Consider the following 14,043-nt stretch of genomic DNA (forward strand, 5'->3'; position numbering starts at 1 on the left):
ATTCTACTAATTTGAGCTCTTGCGCATAAATTACTGAGGAGTGAGTCGCATCACCAAAACAACTTTTGTTCAAGTGCGTTTACGCCCACACAGACACAGCACGATGCATCTTAATTTGTGCCATCCTCATTGACAAGTCAAAACAATGGTGAGCTCCCCACCGGCGCGCGGCCGCACACTGAACAAGGCACGCAATGAAAATGCTCTCATCGAAACGGACACAGATGGATAGTCTCGTTCAACCACTTGTTGCCCAGTATCTCGCTATGGGATGCCAATCCAAAGAAAATGGGCAAAATGAAAATGTGGGATCAAATGGAAAGGAAAAAGAACATCCGTAAGTTATTTTTTAACGAACTCCTGTATTTGTGAATGAACTGAATATGTTTGTGAAGCGCATTACGCAGACATTTGAAATAGCCTACAGCAAATATCGTTTTGTCAATTTGAAACATACGCAATTATAAAACCTTTATTGACACCGAATAAACATTATGATCTTGTTGATTTAGAATGTAAATCAAACTTTTGGTGGTTCTTAGTCATACAATAACTTTATGAGTGCAACAATTCCGTACCCTGCGATTTATAAAAGCATCGACCAGGACGTACAACTGATGCACTCTCAAAACATATTCTCTATAGACTGTCTTCTCTCTTTCGAATGTCATTCCATAGTTAACCTATAGATTGTGTATAGAATAGTGTATAGTGTATAGAACAAATGGCACGCATGGCATCCTCTCCGTTTATCAGCCAACTGTTTATTTAGTGGTTCCTATAATAGAAGTCGGCAATCAACAATGATTTCCCCAAAAGGAAGGAAATGAGAACAATGAAAAATAGCAAAGCTACCTTTACTCTAAAACACCAGGTATGAAACACTTTGGAGTGTAGTATAATGACCTGAAAAGTGTTGTTATATTTGCCTGTGTGATTTCTTTAGGATTAACATGTAGCATTTTCATTGTGTTGTCTACTTCAATATTGTATGCACTACATGCTATAAATGGCTGCACACACACACACACACACACACACATATACACACAGCTGTGCCATCTACACCTCCCTCCACCTCATGACCTCTATCCTCCACTGCCCCTCCAGAAGGCCCTCTCTCTCTAAGGTCTGCCCGCCTGTGCCTGCTCGGCCTCAGCGGTTCAACAGGCCCAATCTGGCCCAGATGACCCAGGGCAAGGTCATGATGTCTCTGGGACACTATACCAAGGGGGCCAGCTGGGAAGAGCTGATCCAGGCCTGTATCCAGTCCTTCGGTGAGTCACTGTGTTCTGGGCTGCTCTTGTGTTTCTGCCAGTAATACTATTGGTAACTGAATGATAATACTGACTTTATATGATTTCACAATACTGAATATGCGCTGCATATTTTCCTTTTTTGTTTGAAAAAAGTATTGTTTTTTGTTGCATGAATTTGTTGTTTAGCTGTACAAAATGGTTGTGCAGGTCAAGATCATTGTCATTAGTTATGTTGTCAGTTTATAGCATCTGCTTCATTTCCCTTTTTAAGTGACGTTGAACGCTGAGCCTCAGTTGTTTTTAAATCAGTAGGGTGAATGTTTCCTGGAAGCACCTGTTTCTCTCGGCCTCTAGCTGTTTGATGTTAAGAGACCCTGTCTCCATGAAACTGTTACCATTTACAAGGTATCTCTAATTAGCCTATAGGGCTAGGTTGACAAAAACAGACCACATTTAAAGACTTTTCCCTTCTATGAACTAGCCTCTATTTGTTGTCTAACAATATGGTTGTCAGTCTTTGCATTTGAGATGAGACAGGGATTTATTTTTTATTTATTTAAGTTTATTTGACAGGGACAATGCACAACAAAACATACGTCTCAGAGCACTGAGATATGATGCGTTGCACCAGATTTAGTTTTATTAGAATATTACGATCACTTTCACAAAAATGTTAAGTATATATTTTCACCTACACACAGGGGAGGAACCAGAAAGACCAGACTACTAGAATTCTTTGCATTTTGGTTGTTATCAGTAAAAAACAAATCATCTGCCCAATGGGGCAACCTCAGAGCAGGCTCAACTTGCGCGACTGCTCATGTCACTTGCCCAGGGCAATGGACTATTCAATTTCTCTAAGACTATATTTAAATGATAATGCCCGATAAACCGGTGTTTGGAGGATATATTGGCACTGGTGTTGTTAGGCTCGAGACGAAGTTGATATATCCTCAAAACACCGGCTTCGAAGGGCATTATCACTTTTATACAAAGGGTTACCAACATATTCAAATAATGATTGACACATTTTCATTAGACACGACCCAGTCGTTCAGTCTTTGTTCTGTATCTATGGACGCAACCCAGTCCTTCGTTTTAAATGTTCCATTGCCATACTGGCTGGCAACGTGCTAGCTTGCTAGCTAGCCAACTACGGCTAACTTACAGTCATGTCAAAAAGTGCAGCCAGAATGAGTAGCTAGCTGCCTTTGCATTTGTTAAGCTGTTTTCTAGTGACATTTATTTGGATACATTTATAACAATGATCTAATGGTGTAATTTCACCTGGCATAGAAAATGTGCTCACTTGTCAGGACACTTGTTCAGAGGAGCTAGCCAACAACACAGCTACTGTAATACAAGCAATTCAAACAGAAGATGGAAAGACTGAAAATTAGCTGTGTTGTTTGACCTTTTTTCAATTGACCTTTTTTTGTATACAGAGCCTTGACCTTTTCCGCAGTTTGTTACATTACAGCCTTATTCTAAAATTGATGAATTTTTCCTTCATCAATCTACACACACAATACCCCATAATAACAAAGCAAAAACTGTTTTTTAAAAATGTTTTGCAAATGTATAAAAAAACTGCAATATGACATTTACATAAGTATTCAGACCCTTTACTCAGTACTTTGGTGAAGCATCTTTGCCAGTGATTACAGCATCAAGTCTTCTTGGGTATGCATCTACAAACTTGCCACACCTGTATTTGGGAAGTTTCTCCCAATCTTCTCTGCAGATCCTCTCAAGCTATGTCAGATTCAATGGGGAGCGTTGCTGTACAGCTATTTTCAAGTCTCTCCAGAGATGTTAGATTGGGTTCAAGTCCGGGCTCTGGCTAGGCCACTGAAGGACATTCAGAAAACACTCCTGAGTTGTCTTGGCTGTCTGCTTAGTGTTGTTGTCCTGTTGGAAGGTGAACATTTACCCCAGTCGGAGGTCCTGAGTGCTCTGGAGCAGGTTTTCATCAAGGATCTCTCTGTGCTCTGTACAGCAGGATATTGAATTTCAATTTTGAAACAATGATGCAAAAGTTGAAGAGACAGACAGGAAGGTTTTTACAAATCTCTGCTGTTGAAAACAAAATGTTAGTCTAAAAGAAAAGTGAGATGTCTAGATGCATTTTATAGTGGAGATCAAGTTTATAAGTTGCCTCGCTGGGCTGATGAGACAGTGGATTGCGCAGTCAGATGGAACAGAGTAAATAGGCATTTTAACGTCATAGATTTAGCCGTTGGTAAGTTATGGAATAGACACCGGCTGGATTGCGGTTTTACCCAATCAGCATTCAGGATTAGACCCACCCGTTGTATGTGGATCTACTGCAACTCTGCCTGCTCTGAATATGATACAGTATAACAAAATCATTCACCAATTGTGAAGTATTGAATCAGTAGACGTGGAATGTGATTTAAGGATATCACATAAGTAATACATTGACGTTTGTCTATTTACATGTATTTATATATTATGTATATTGGCTGCAATATGGAAGCTGTCAAAACCCTATCAAGATACCCTGTTAAATGAGAATAATGTGCCCTACTAAGTTGTCTGGAGTGCTCTCAAAGTTATCGTGATTATCTATTGGAAGAGGCAAGCATTCTGATTGCTGTTGCTTGGAGACACAAATGGAGTGAAGAGTGAGTGATGAGGAGGTGGTACAGTGGACTGAATACAGAGAGTGACATCCCTTACTTACAGTTATCTGTCAAGGAAAATAATGGCAGAATAATAGCTGGCTGTTCATTTAGGATTTCTAAAAAATCTATCAGCCATGTTAATCAAGTGGGTGCTCTTCTAAAGCTCATTTTATGTATTTTTAGGATAATTCATCCATATGGTTTACTAACAATATGTGTTGAATGACTGAAATTGTCATTGAATTTCCAAATCAGACTTCACAGGTCATTGAGAGAAATTCCGATCCTTTCAAGGAAATGTAGTCTACAGTAAAGAGATTAACATGCAAGTGTTTTGAATCCAAGTTAATACGAGGGTACAAAATGGACCTACTGTAGTACAGAGAGGTCAAACAGGGCGGAGCGTTCCCCAGCGGCTGCTGTCTCACATCAGAGGCTGACCCCCCAGGTCCTGGGGCTCCTGGGGCTCCGGCACCTTTTCAAATGTGAGAGCACACGTAAGAGTCATTTGAAAGATTGGGCTAGCAGCAGTAAGGCAAAGGTCAGCTACCCAAAAGGCCCTTCTCGGATGCTGACCACTCTTTGAAATGCAGAGCACCAAGGGGTGGGGATCAATAATGTTTGACATCATCATTCACCCCCAAGTCCACGCCCCACAGTTCCACTCACCCACAGTGCCCGAAGTCTCTACACTAGCATAATGTTAATGGACAGCAATAAGCATTGCAGAGATTTGAAAGCCTCAATCGTGGAACCCATTTGTAATTAAATTCATTTTCCAAGTAAATCATGTATGATGCAGGCACACAACCTGTGAATCTCACAAAGAGATATCCACTGCAGGCTCGGATGTACTGTAGACGCTAATGTGAAAAACCTTTGTGCCTATGGTGGTCAACATATGTTTAAACACTTACGGAGCATCATGGCTGTTTGTGGATATTAAATCAATTTCCTGTACTCCATTGTTCTACATGTACTGTAGGCCTACAGCATGTTGGGCCAACATTATAAGGTACATGCAGTAGAGAGTGTGCAACTAATAATGACATGGAAATCTCTGGGGCCTCTTAGACTGTTCCTTACCGATTCTTTCATGTGTACAGCAGAGATAAGCATTGGGCTGACTGAGGCAAAACAAAATGATTATCCATCCCATTAGACCACCAAAAATTCTGAAATATTAATCCCTAACTACAACATTTTCAGACAAGATAGAACGGCCAAAGGAGGCGGTGTTGCAATCTACTGCAAAGAGAGCCTGCAGAGTTCTGTCCTACTATCCAGGTCTGTACCTAAACAATTTGAACTTCTACTTTTAAAAATCCACCTCTCTAAAAACAAGTATCTCACCGTTGCCGCCTGCTATAGACCCCCCTCTGCCCCCAGCTGTACTCTGGACACCATATGTGAACTGATTGCCCCCCATGTATCTTCAGAGCTCGTGCTGCTAGGCGAACTAAACTGGAACATGCTTAACACATATCTAAGCTTGATGCCCTCAATCTCACACAAATTATTATCAATGAACCTACCAGGTACCACCCCAAAGGTGTAAACACGGGCACGCTCATAGATATCATCCTAACCAACTTGCCCTCTAAATACACCTCTGCTGTTTTCAACCAAGATCTCAGCGATCACTGCCTCATTGCTTGCATCCGTAATGGGTCAGCGGTCAAACGACCTCCGCTCATCACTGTCAAGCGCTCCCTGAATCACTTCAGCGAGCAGGCCTTTCTAATCGACCTGGCCGGGGTATCCTGGAAGGATATTGATCTCATCCCGTCAGTAGAGGATGCCTGGTTATTTTTTTTAAATAACCAGGCAAATTCCTCAACATCTTAAATAAGCATGCCCCATTCAAGACATTTAGAACCAGGAACAGATATAGCCCTTGGTTCTCTCCAGACCTGACTGCCCTTAACCAACACAAAAACATCCTATGGCGTTCTGCATTAGCATCGAACAGCCCCCGTGATATGCAACTTTTCAGGGACGCTAGAAACCAATATACACAGGCAGTTAGAAAAGCCAAGGCTAGCTGTTTCAAGCAGAAATTTGCTTCCTGCAACACAAACTCAAAAAAGTTCTGGGACACTGTAAAGTCCATGGAGAATAAGAACACCTCCTCCCAGCTGCCCACTGCCCTGAAGATAGGAAACACTGTCACCACCGATAAATCCACTATAATTGAGAATTTCAATAAACATTTTTCTACGGCTAGCCATGCTTTCCACCTGGCTACACCTATCCCGGTCAACAGCACTGCACCCACCACAGCAACTCGCCTAAGGCTTCCCCATTTCTCCTTCTCCCAAATCCAGTCAGCTGATGTTCTGAAAGAGCTGCAAAATCTGGACCCCTACAAATCAGCAGGGATAGACAATCTGGACCCTTTCTAAAATTATCTGCCAAAATTGTTGCCACCCCTATTACTAGCCTGTTCAACCTCTCTTTCGTGTTGTCTGAGATTTCCAAAGATTGGAAAGCAGCTGCGGTCATCCCCCTCTTCAAAGGGGGGGGACACTCTTGACCCAAACTGCTACAGACCTATATCTATCCTACCCGGCCTTTCTAAGGTCTTCGAAAGCCAAGTCAACAAACAGATTACCGACCATTGCGAATCCCACCATACCTTCTCCGCTATGCAATCTGGTTTCAGAGCTGGTCATGGGTGCATCTCAGCCATGCTCAAGGTCCTAAACGATATCTTAACCACCATCGATAAGAAACATTACTGTGCAGCCGTATTCAGTGACCAGGCCAAGGCTTTCGACTCTGTCAATCACCACATCCTCATTGGCAGACTCGACAGCCTTGGTTTCTCAAATGATTGCCTCGCCTGGTTCACCAACTACTTCTCTGATAGAGTTCAGTGTGTCAAATCGGAGGGCCTGTTGTCCGGGCCTCTGGCAGTCTCTATGGGGGTGCCACAGGGTTCAATTCTCTGGCCGACTCTCTTCTCTGTATACATCAATGATGTCGCTCTTGCTGCTGGTGAGTCTCTGATCCACCTCTACGCAGACGACACCATTCTGTATACTTCTGGCCCTTCTTTGGACACTGTGTTAACTAACCTCCAGATGAGCTTCAATGCCATACAACTCTCCTTCCGTGGCCTCCAATTGCTCTTAAATACAAGTAAAACTAAATGCCTGCTCTTCAACCGATCGCTGCCTGCACCTGCCCGCCTGCCCAACATTACTACTCTGGACGGCTCTGACTTAGAATATGTGGACAACTACAAATACTTAGGTGTCTGGTTATCCTGTAAACTCTCCTTCCAAACATCTCCAATCCAAAGTTAAATCTAGAATTGCCTTCCTCTTTCGCAACAAAGCATCCTTCACTCATGCTGCCAAACATACGCTTGTAAATCTGACCATCCTACCAATCCTCGACTTCGGCGATGTCATTTACAAAATAGCCTCCAATACCCTATTCAATAAATTGGATGCAGTCTATCACAGTGCCATCCGTTTTGTCACCAAAGCCCCATATACTACCCACCACTACGATCTGTACTCTCTCGTTGGCCGGCCCTCGCTTCATACTCGTCGCCAAACCCTCTAGCTCCAGGTCATCTACAAGACCCTGCTTGGTAAAGTCCCCCCTTATCTCAGCTCGCTGGTCACCATAGCAGCACCCACCTGTAGCACGCGCTCCAGCAGGTATATTTCTCTGGTCACCCCCAAAACCAATTCTTCCTTTGACCGCCTCTCCTTTCAGTTCTCTGCTGCCAATGACTGGAACGAACTACAAAAATCTCAAACTGGAAACACTTATCTCCTTCACTAGCTTTAAGCATCAGCTGTCAGAGAAACTCACAGATTACTGCACCTGTACATAGCCCATCTATAATTTAGCCCAAACAACTGCCTCTTTCTCTCCTGTATTTATTTATTTATTTTGCTCTTTTGCACCCCATTATTTCTCTCTACTTTGTAAATTTTTCCACTGCAAATCAACCATTCCAGTGTTTTACTTGCTACATTGTATTTACTTTGCCACCATGGCCTGTTTTTGCCTTTACCTCCCTTATCTCCACCTCACTTGCTCACATATTATATGGACTTATTTTTCTACTGTATTATTGACTGTATGTGTAACGTTCGTCGTCCTCGTCTGAGGAGGAGTAGGAGAGATCGGACCAATATGCAGCGTGGTACGTGTCCATGTTAATTTATTCAACAGAACACTAAACAAAATAACAACGGAGAATGAAACGAAACAGTTCTGAAAGGTGACATACACTAAACAGAAAACATTCACCCACAAAACACAGGTGGGGAAAAGGCTACCTAAGTATGATTCTCAATCAGAAACAACGAACGACACCTGCCTCTAATTGAGAACCATACCAGGCCAAACACATACAGTGGGGCAAAAAAGTATTTAGTCAGCCACCAATTTTGCAAGTTCTCCCACTTAAAAATATGAGAGGCCTGTAATTTTCACCATAGGTACACTTCAACTATGACAAAATGAGATTTTTTTTCCCCCAGAAAATGACATTGTAGGATTTTTAATTAATTAATTTGCAAATTATGGTGGAAAATAAACTTTTGTTATTGACCAAATACTTATCTCAATACTTTGTTATATACCCTTTGTTGGCAATAACAGAGGTCAAACGTTTTCTGTAAGTCTTCACAAGGTTTTCACACACTGTTGCTGGTATTTTGGCCCATTCCTCCATGCAGATGCTGGGCAACACAGACTTTCAACTCCCTCCAAAGATTTCCTATGGGGTTGAGATCTGGAGACTGGCTAGGCCACTCCAGGACCTTGAAATGCTTCTTACGAAGCCACTACTTCGTTGCCCGGGCGGTGTGTTTGAGATCATTGTCATGCTGAAAGACCCAGCCACGTTTAATCTTCAATGCCCTTGCTGATGGAAGTAGGTTTTCACTCAAAATCTCACGATACATGGCCCCATTCATTCTTTCCTTTACACGGATCAGTCGTCCTGGTCCCTTTGCAGAAAAACAGCCCCAAAGCATAATGTTTACACCCACATGCTTCACAGTAGGTATGGTGTTCTTTGGATGCAACTCTGCATTCTTTGTCCTCCAAACACGACGAGTTGAGTTTTTACCAAAAAGTTATATTTTGGTTTCATCTGACCATATGACATTCTCCCAATCTTCTTCTGGATCATCCAAATGCTCTCTAGCAAACTTCAGACGGGCCTGGACATGTACTGGCTTAAGCAGGGGGACACGTCTGGCACTGCAGGATTTGAGTCCCTGGCGGCGTAGTGTGTTACTGATGGTAGGCTTTGTTACTTTGGTCCCAGCTCTCTGCAGGTCATTCACTAGGTCCCCCCGTGTGGTTCTGGGATTTTTTTCTTGTGATCATTTTGACCCCACGGGGTGAGATCTTGCGTGGAGCCCCAGATCGAGGGAGATTATCAGTGGTCTTGTATGTCTTCCATTTCCTAATAATTGCTCCCACAGTTGATTTCTTCAAACCAAGCTGCTTACCTATTGCAGATTCAGTCTTCCCAGCCTGGTGCAGGTCTACAATTTTGTTTCTGGTGTCCTTTGACAGCTCTTTGGTCTTGGCCATAGTGGAGTTTGGAGTGTGACTGCTTGAGGTTGTGGACAGGTGTCTTTTATACTGATAACAAGTTCAAACAAGTGCCATTAATACAGGTAATGAGTGGAGGACAGATGAGCCTCTTAAAGAAGTTACAGGTCTGTGAGAGCCAGAAATCTTGCTTGTTTGCAGGTGACCAAATACTTATTTTCCACCATAATTTGCAAATAAATTCATTAAAAATCCTACAATGTGATTTTCTGGATTTTTTTTCTTCTAATTTTGTCTGTCATAGTTGAAGTGTACCTGTGATGAAAGTTACAGGCCTCTCTCATGTTTTTAAGTGGGAGAACTTGCACAATTGGTGGCTGACTAAATACTTTTTTGCCCCACTGTAAACACAACCTTGAAAAACGAACAGACTGCCCACCCCAACTCACGCCCTGAACATACTAACACAAAGACAAAATAAAGGAACTAAGGTCAGAACTTGACAGTATGTTTGTTTTACTCCATGTGTAACTCTGTGTTGTTGTATGTGTCAAACTGCTTTGCTTTATCTTGGCCAGGTAGCAATTGTAAATGAGAACTTGTTCTCAACTTGCCTACCTGGTTAAATAAAGGTGAAATAAAAAATAAATCAAATTTGCCCAGTTACTTTACCTCTGTCAAAACAAGGAAAGACTCCTTTCACCATGGCTTTGCTGATGAATGCCTATGATAATAAAACACCTCAAAGTAAGGCAACGCTCCCTGAATTTTGCCTTGTTTGTCATCACATCCCTTGTCCTATCCCAGTGCAGCCTGCTGCTGCTTTCCTAACTTTCCACAGTGAGTAAGACAGAGGGGATTTCCTCAGCAATTAGTCCCGTCTGGGTTGGTAGGGAGGTGTTGTAAAATTATGAAGTAATTGTTTACCTGGTAGTGAATCAAAAGCTCTTCCTTGTTATTTTAGATGATTTTAGAGCAGAACTTGCTTATATGATTGCAGCAATAAAAAAAACATTAAGTTTGTATAAGTAGAGGAAGGATAGAGTTGAGTTGTTTTGCATCACAGTCCTTCAACATGTAGTGACAGTATAAAGCGTCAAACCTATTACAACAGTTTCCCCTCAGAACAGTCTAATCATGTATATGATTTTCTAGATATTTATTTTCACTCATGACAATTTTTCATACAGTAAGATTATGTCTGTGTCATTGCTGGGAAGACGACTTTTCATTGACATTGATCATTGGGGTGGTAAATGGAACACTGCCGTACTGGTGGTGCAGGACATGAGAGAAGGATCAGCTGCCTGCTGAAGTTGGCCTAGTGAGATAGTCCTTTCTAATGTTTGTTATCTATGTTGCCATCGTGTCTGAGGTATTTCAAGTCGATATGGGATATGTGGAGACCCATGGAAACTGTCATCCTTGTGTGGCATTAAGACAATACCAGCTGCTTAGGTTCAAAAGTTAAACACAATTTTCATGGATTCGTCAAGGTGCTTTCTTAGCTACGATTTCCAGAAAATCACTGGCAGATTGTTTACCTGCAATGGAAGAGATCAGAAGCATAGCAAAGAGGTTGTCTTTTGCTATCCAATAGACAAACATGGTAGTGAACCACTTGTTTATAAACAACATGTTACAGAGGACCAACAAAATGTCCACTTTTCTCAAGTCAGATAATTTGTAAGAGAGAGGCTAATGTAGTTAGAAATATAATCTGCAATTGCTACTGTGTGGATAGAGCTAACAATGTATTCCTTGAGATGTTTTCCACAACGTCATATCCTTTTATCTCCAGTGCCTCTAGGGACAAAGCTGTTTGAGTAGATGACAGAGATGGTGGCTGAAGGTTCCTGTGATGCCATAAGTGTTGGCAGAGATATAGGGAGGCGGTCACAAAGACAGGAAGTGAGATACGACAGAGAAAAGTAGACCACAGATTCACAATACCACCACAGGAAAAGACATTCAGAGATGGTGAATACACTTAGATTTGCAGTTGACACAAAACTGGCATGTTATTGTGTTCATGGTTGCGAAGCACACATTAAAATAAAAAAAATAAGGTATGCTCTTTTGAGGTTGATTTGTATCATAATTTGACTGCAGACTTGTGGCTGAATGGAATCAGGAGGTTTTAATGGTTAAACCAATTGTTTTGTTGACATTCTGTAGCATGACATGACTGCTGGATTTGAGAGCTACTGTAGCATTGGACATTGATATGCAGAAATTATTTTCTTGTCCATATGAAATCTCAACCATCTACAGTACATTATTGGCATTGTGATAGGCAACAGCATGTCTGTTGACGTGCTCCATGTGTTGTGCTCTCTTTCAGATGCGGAGGGCTGTGTATGTGGGAGCAGCCACCTGATGAACATCACCCTGACCATGCACCGACTCCTCATGTCCTCCAGTGACCTCCTGGAGAAACTCATCTCCCTATATCCTTTACCAAGCAGACCCAATGCTCTATCGCTGTTCCACTACAGCAATAACTATTATTGAGTTGGCACCAGGACCTGACCAATCTGTTGTGCCAAACATGGGATCTTTACCGCCTGTGCAGCGCTGATTTGTGATCTGGTTGTCAGTAGCAACGGCCAATTAAGATCCAACTTGGCTGACAAGGTGCCATGCCATCGACTCCTCTCTCCTACCAGCAATGTGACTATCAATATGTGTGCACCCCAATTCTGTATTGCTGTACTATAGAGCCTCTAAATGTCTTTGTTAGCTCCAGTACACATCACCATGTTCTGTTTCCAATCCAGTGTCTTCCAGGTACTTTACAGTCTTTTTCTATTACCATCTTAGCTACACAAAAAGCACGATTCATCCCAATTTAATTCCCCCTCTTCAGGTCTGGTGTAAAAAGGCCACTGTAGTTGCCTATTTTCTGTTCTGAATGAGCAGTCTGTAATCTAGGGCTCCATTCAACAAAGAGCTCTGACGTCACAAAGCCCAGAGGAGCGGCAGTACTGGCACAGTGAGGAGGGTACTAAGGCTAGGGGCTTCAGGTGTTAATTACCTCTTCCCTGACTGAAGCCCTCTTCAGTTCTATTTAAACACAGCCTCTCAGCTGCCCAAGGAGGATCGCTCACCAAAACCCACGTCACACCTCAAGATGCACTGTGCGTCCTGCCCTCTATTTTCAACCCCTAAGCTCGTTCTGAGCTGAAGACCCAGAAGCATCAAATATGGTTAAGAGTGGCTTAGGAACAAGTGAAAGCACTGGAGCCATTAATGCCATTTATCGTAAAAACAATCTGGCTTTGCGATAGTGTGGGTGGCTCTTCATCTCCCATGACGCAATTAGCCTTTTTATGTGCATCACTTCAAGCTGATTTCTGCCAACAGAGTGCAGCAAGGCTCACAGTGTCAGGCAATTTTTTTTTTTTTACCCCGGTTTTATATAATAATAAGAATGGAGATGTTTTTTGAGTTAGGTACTCTGTACCTACTGAGCATATGGCACAGCAGCTTAGCTAATAAACTGTTCTCACAGCCATTGAAATGTAAAAAGTAACCTTATGTTGGCTGTGTTTTTACCTGGTTGAGAGAACATGTTTTTACTCACTAAAAGGGTCCTCTGCCAGCACATCTTCTACAGGAATAGGGATTGTCTGTTGTGCATGTTTTAACAGACACTTTTATCCAAAGCAACCAAGGAATCCAGCCCATAGCCCTGTAAACAACATGCTTCAACCAACTGAGCCATTGGAACCACACAACACCAGAATGATTCACTTGCTGATGCTCCTAACCAGTTCTCTTTTTTGTGGTCGCCTCCTCCCACACCACCAAATGTCACATCTGTTCGCCTTTTAGTTTTCCTATTGATGAGTTTCCTGCGCTAAATACATTAAACACCAGTTAGTAATTGTTTACTTAGATGAATAGACACTTTGTCCTGCACAGTGATCCAGATCGTTTATTCCCTGATAAATCCCACATACAGTTCCTGGTCTCTTCCCAGACTCTAAACAATGTGCCCATTTTACTATACCAGTGAATCATAATGTATCCTTAACGTGAGGTGTTACATTTAAAAGCGCCCTGGAGAATAAGCAGTCCACAGAGTGTAAGAGGATCTGTTACTTCATTAGGTAAGTGTGTGTTCCCCCTGCAGTCGTCCTAATCATGCCACTACCACTGGGGTCCACTAAGGCCTCCACACAATAACTCACTATTCAATCATTCTTATGAAAGGACATTAAAGGGCTTATCCACATAACACATACAATATTCTATAACTGGGTTGATGGTTTAGGCAATGCTATTAGTGCATTTGCAAGAGCCTATAGTGTTGATTTCATGTTAGACAATAAACAACTAGAGTTTAGTGTTTGAAGTATACTCCCAGTCGGTATTAGATAGAATGTCGCGGCCCCACCCGCCTTAGGGGAAAACAACCCGTAGTTACCTAGGTTACCCCATTGGCTCCCTGCAAAAACTGGACTTTTTTCAAATGCAATTTCCTTGTCTGCTTGTTTTAGTCAATTATAAAACTGCATTTAAGAAAAGTACTTTTCAACATTTCCTGCTTCCGTGCATTCTCACTACTTAGAAAAACGCAATATTGTAGAGCTTCC

General features: G+C 42.1%; 1 protein-coding gene across 2 annotated transcripts in view; it reads left to right on the forward strand.

The window, feature by feature from the left end:
• LOC110505526 (RAS guanyl-releasing protein 1) overlaps positions 1-14,043 on the forward strand; it is a 28,978-nt gene continuing 14,935 nt past the window's right edge. Inside the window, exons 1-4 of one of the 2 annotated variants that reach the window (XM_021584801.3) lie at positions 1-337; positions 1,111-1,277; positions 11,787-11,892; positions 13,495-13,557. In XM_021584801.3, the coding sequence (XP_021440476.1) occupies positions 195-337; positions 1,111-1,277; positions 11,787-11,892; positions 13,495-13,557 (479 nt within the window). In that variant the 5' untranslated portion in view covers positions 1-194. Of the gene's footprint in view, positions 338-1,110; positions 1,278-11,786; positions 13,558-14,043 lie in introns of those variants that run through there. The other variant, XM_090220757.1, reaches the window with a different exon arrangement.

Source organism: Oncorhynchus mykiss, chromosome 25 (assembly GCF_057628025.1).
Source record: "Oncorhynchus mykiss isolate SJ-2025 chromosome 25, ASM5762802v1, whole genome shotgun sequence".
Taxonomy (NCBI): domain Eukaryota; kingdom Metazoa; phylum Chordata; class Actinopteri; order Salmoniformes; family Salmonidae; genus Oncorhynchus; species Oncorhynchus mykiss.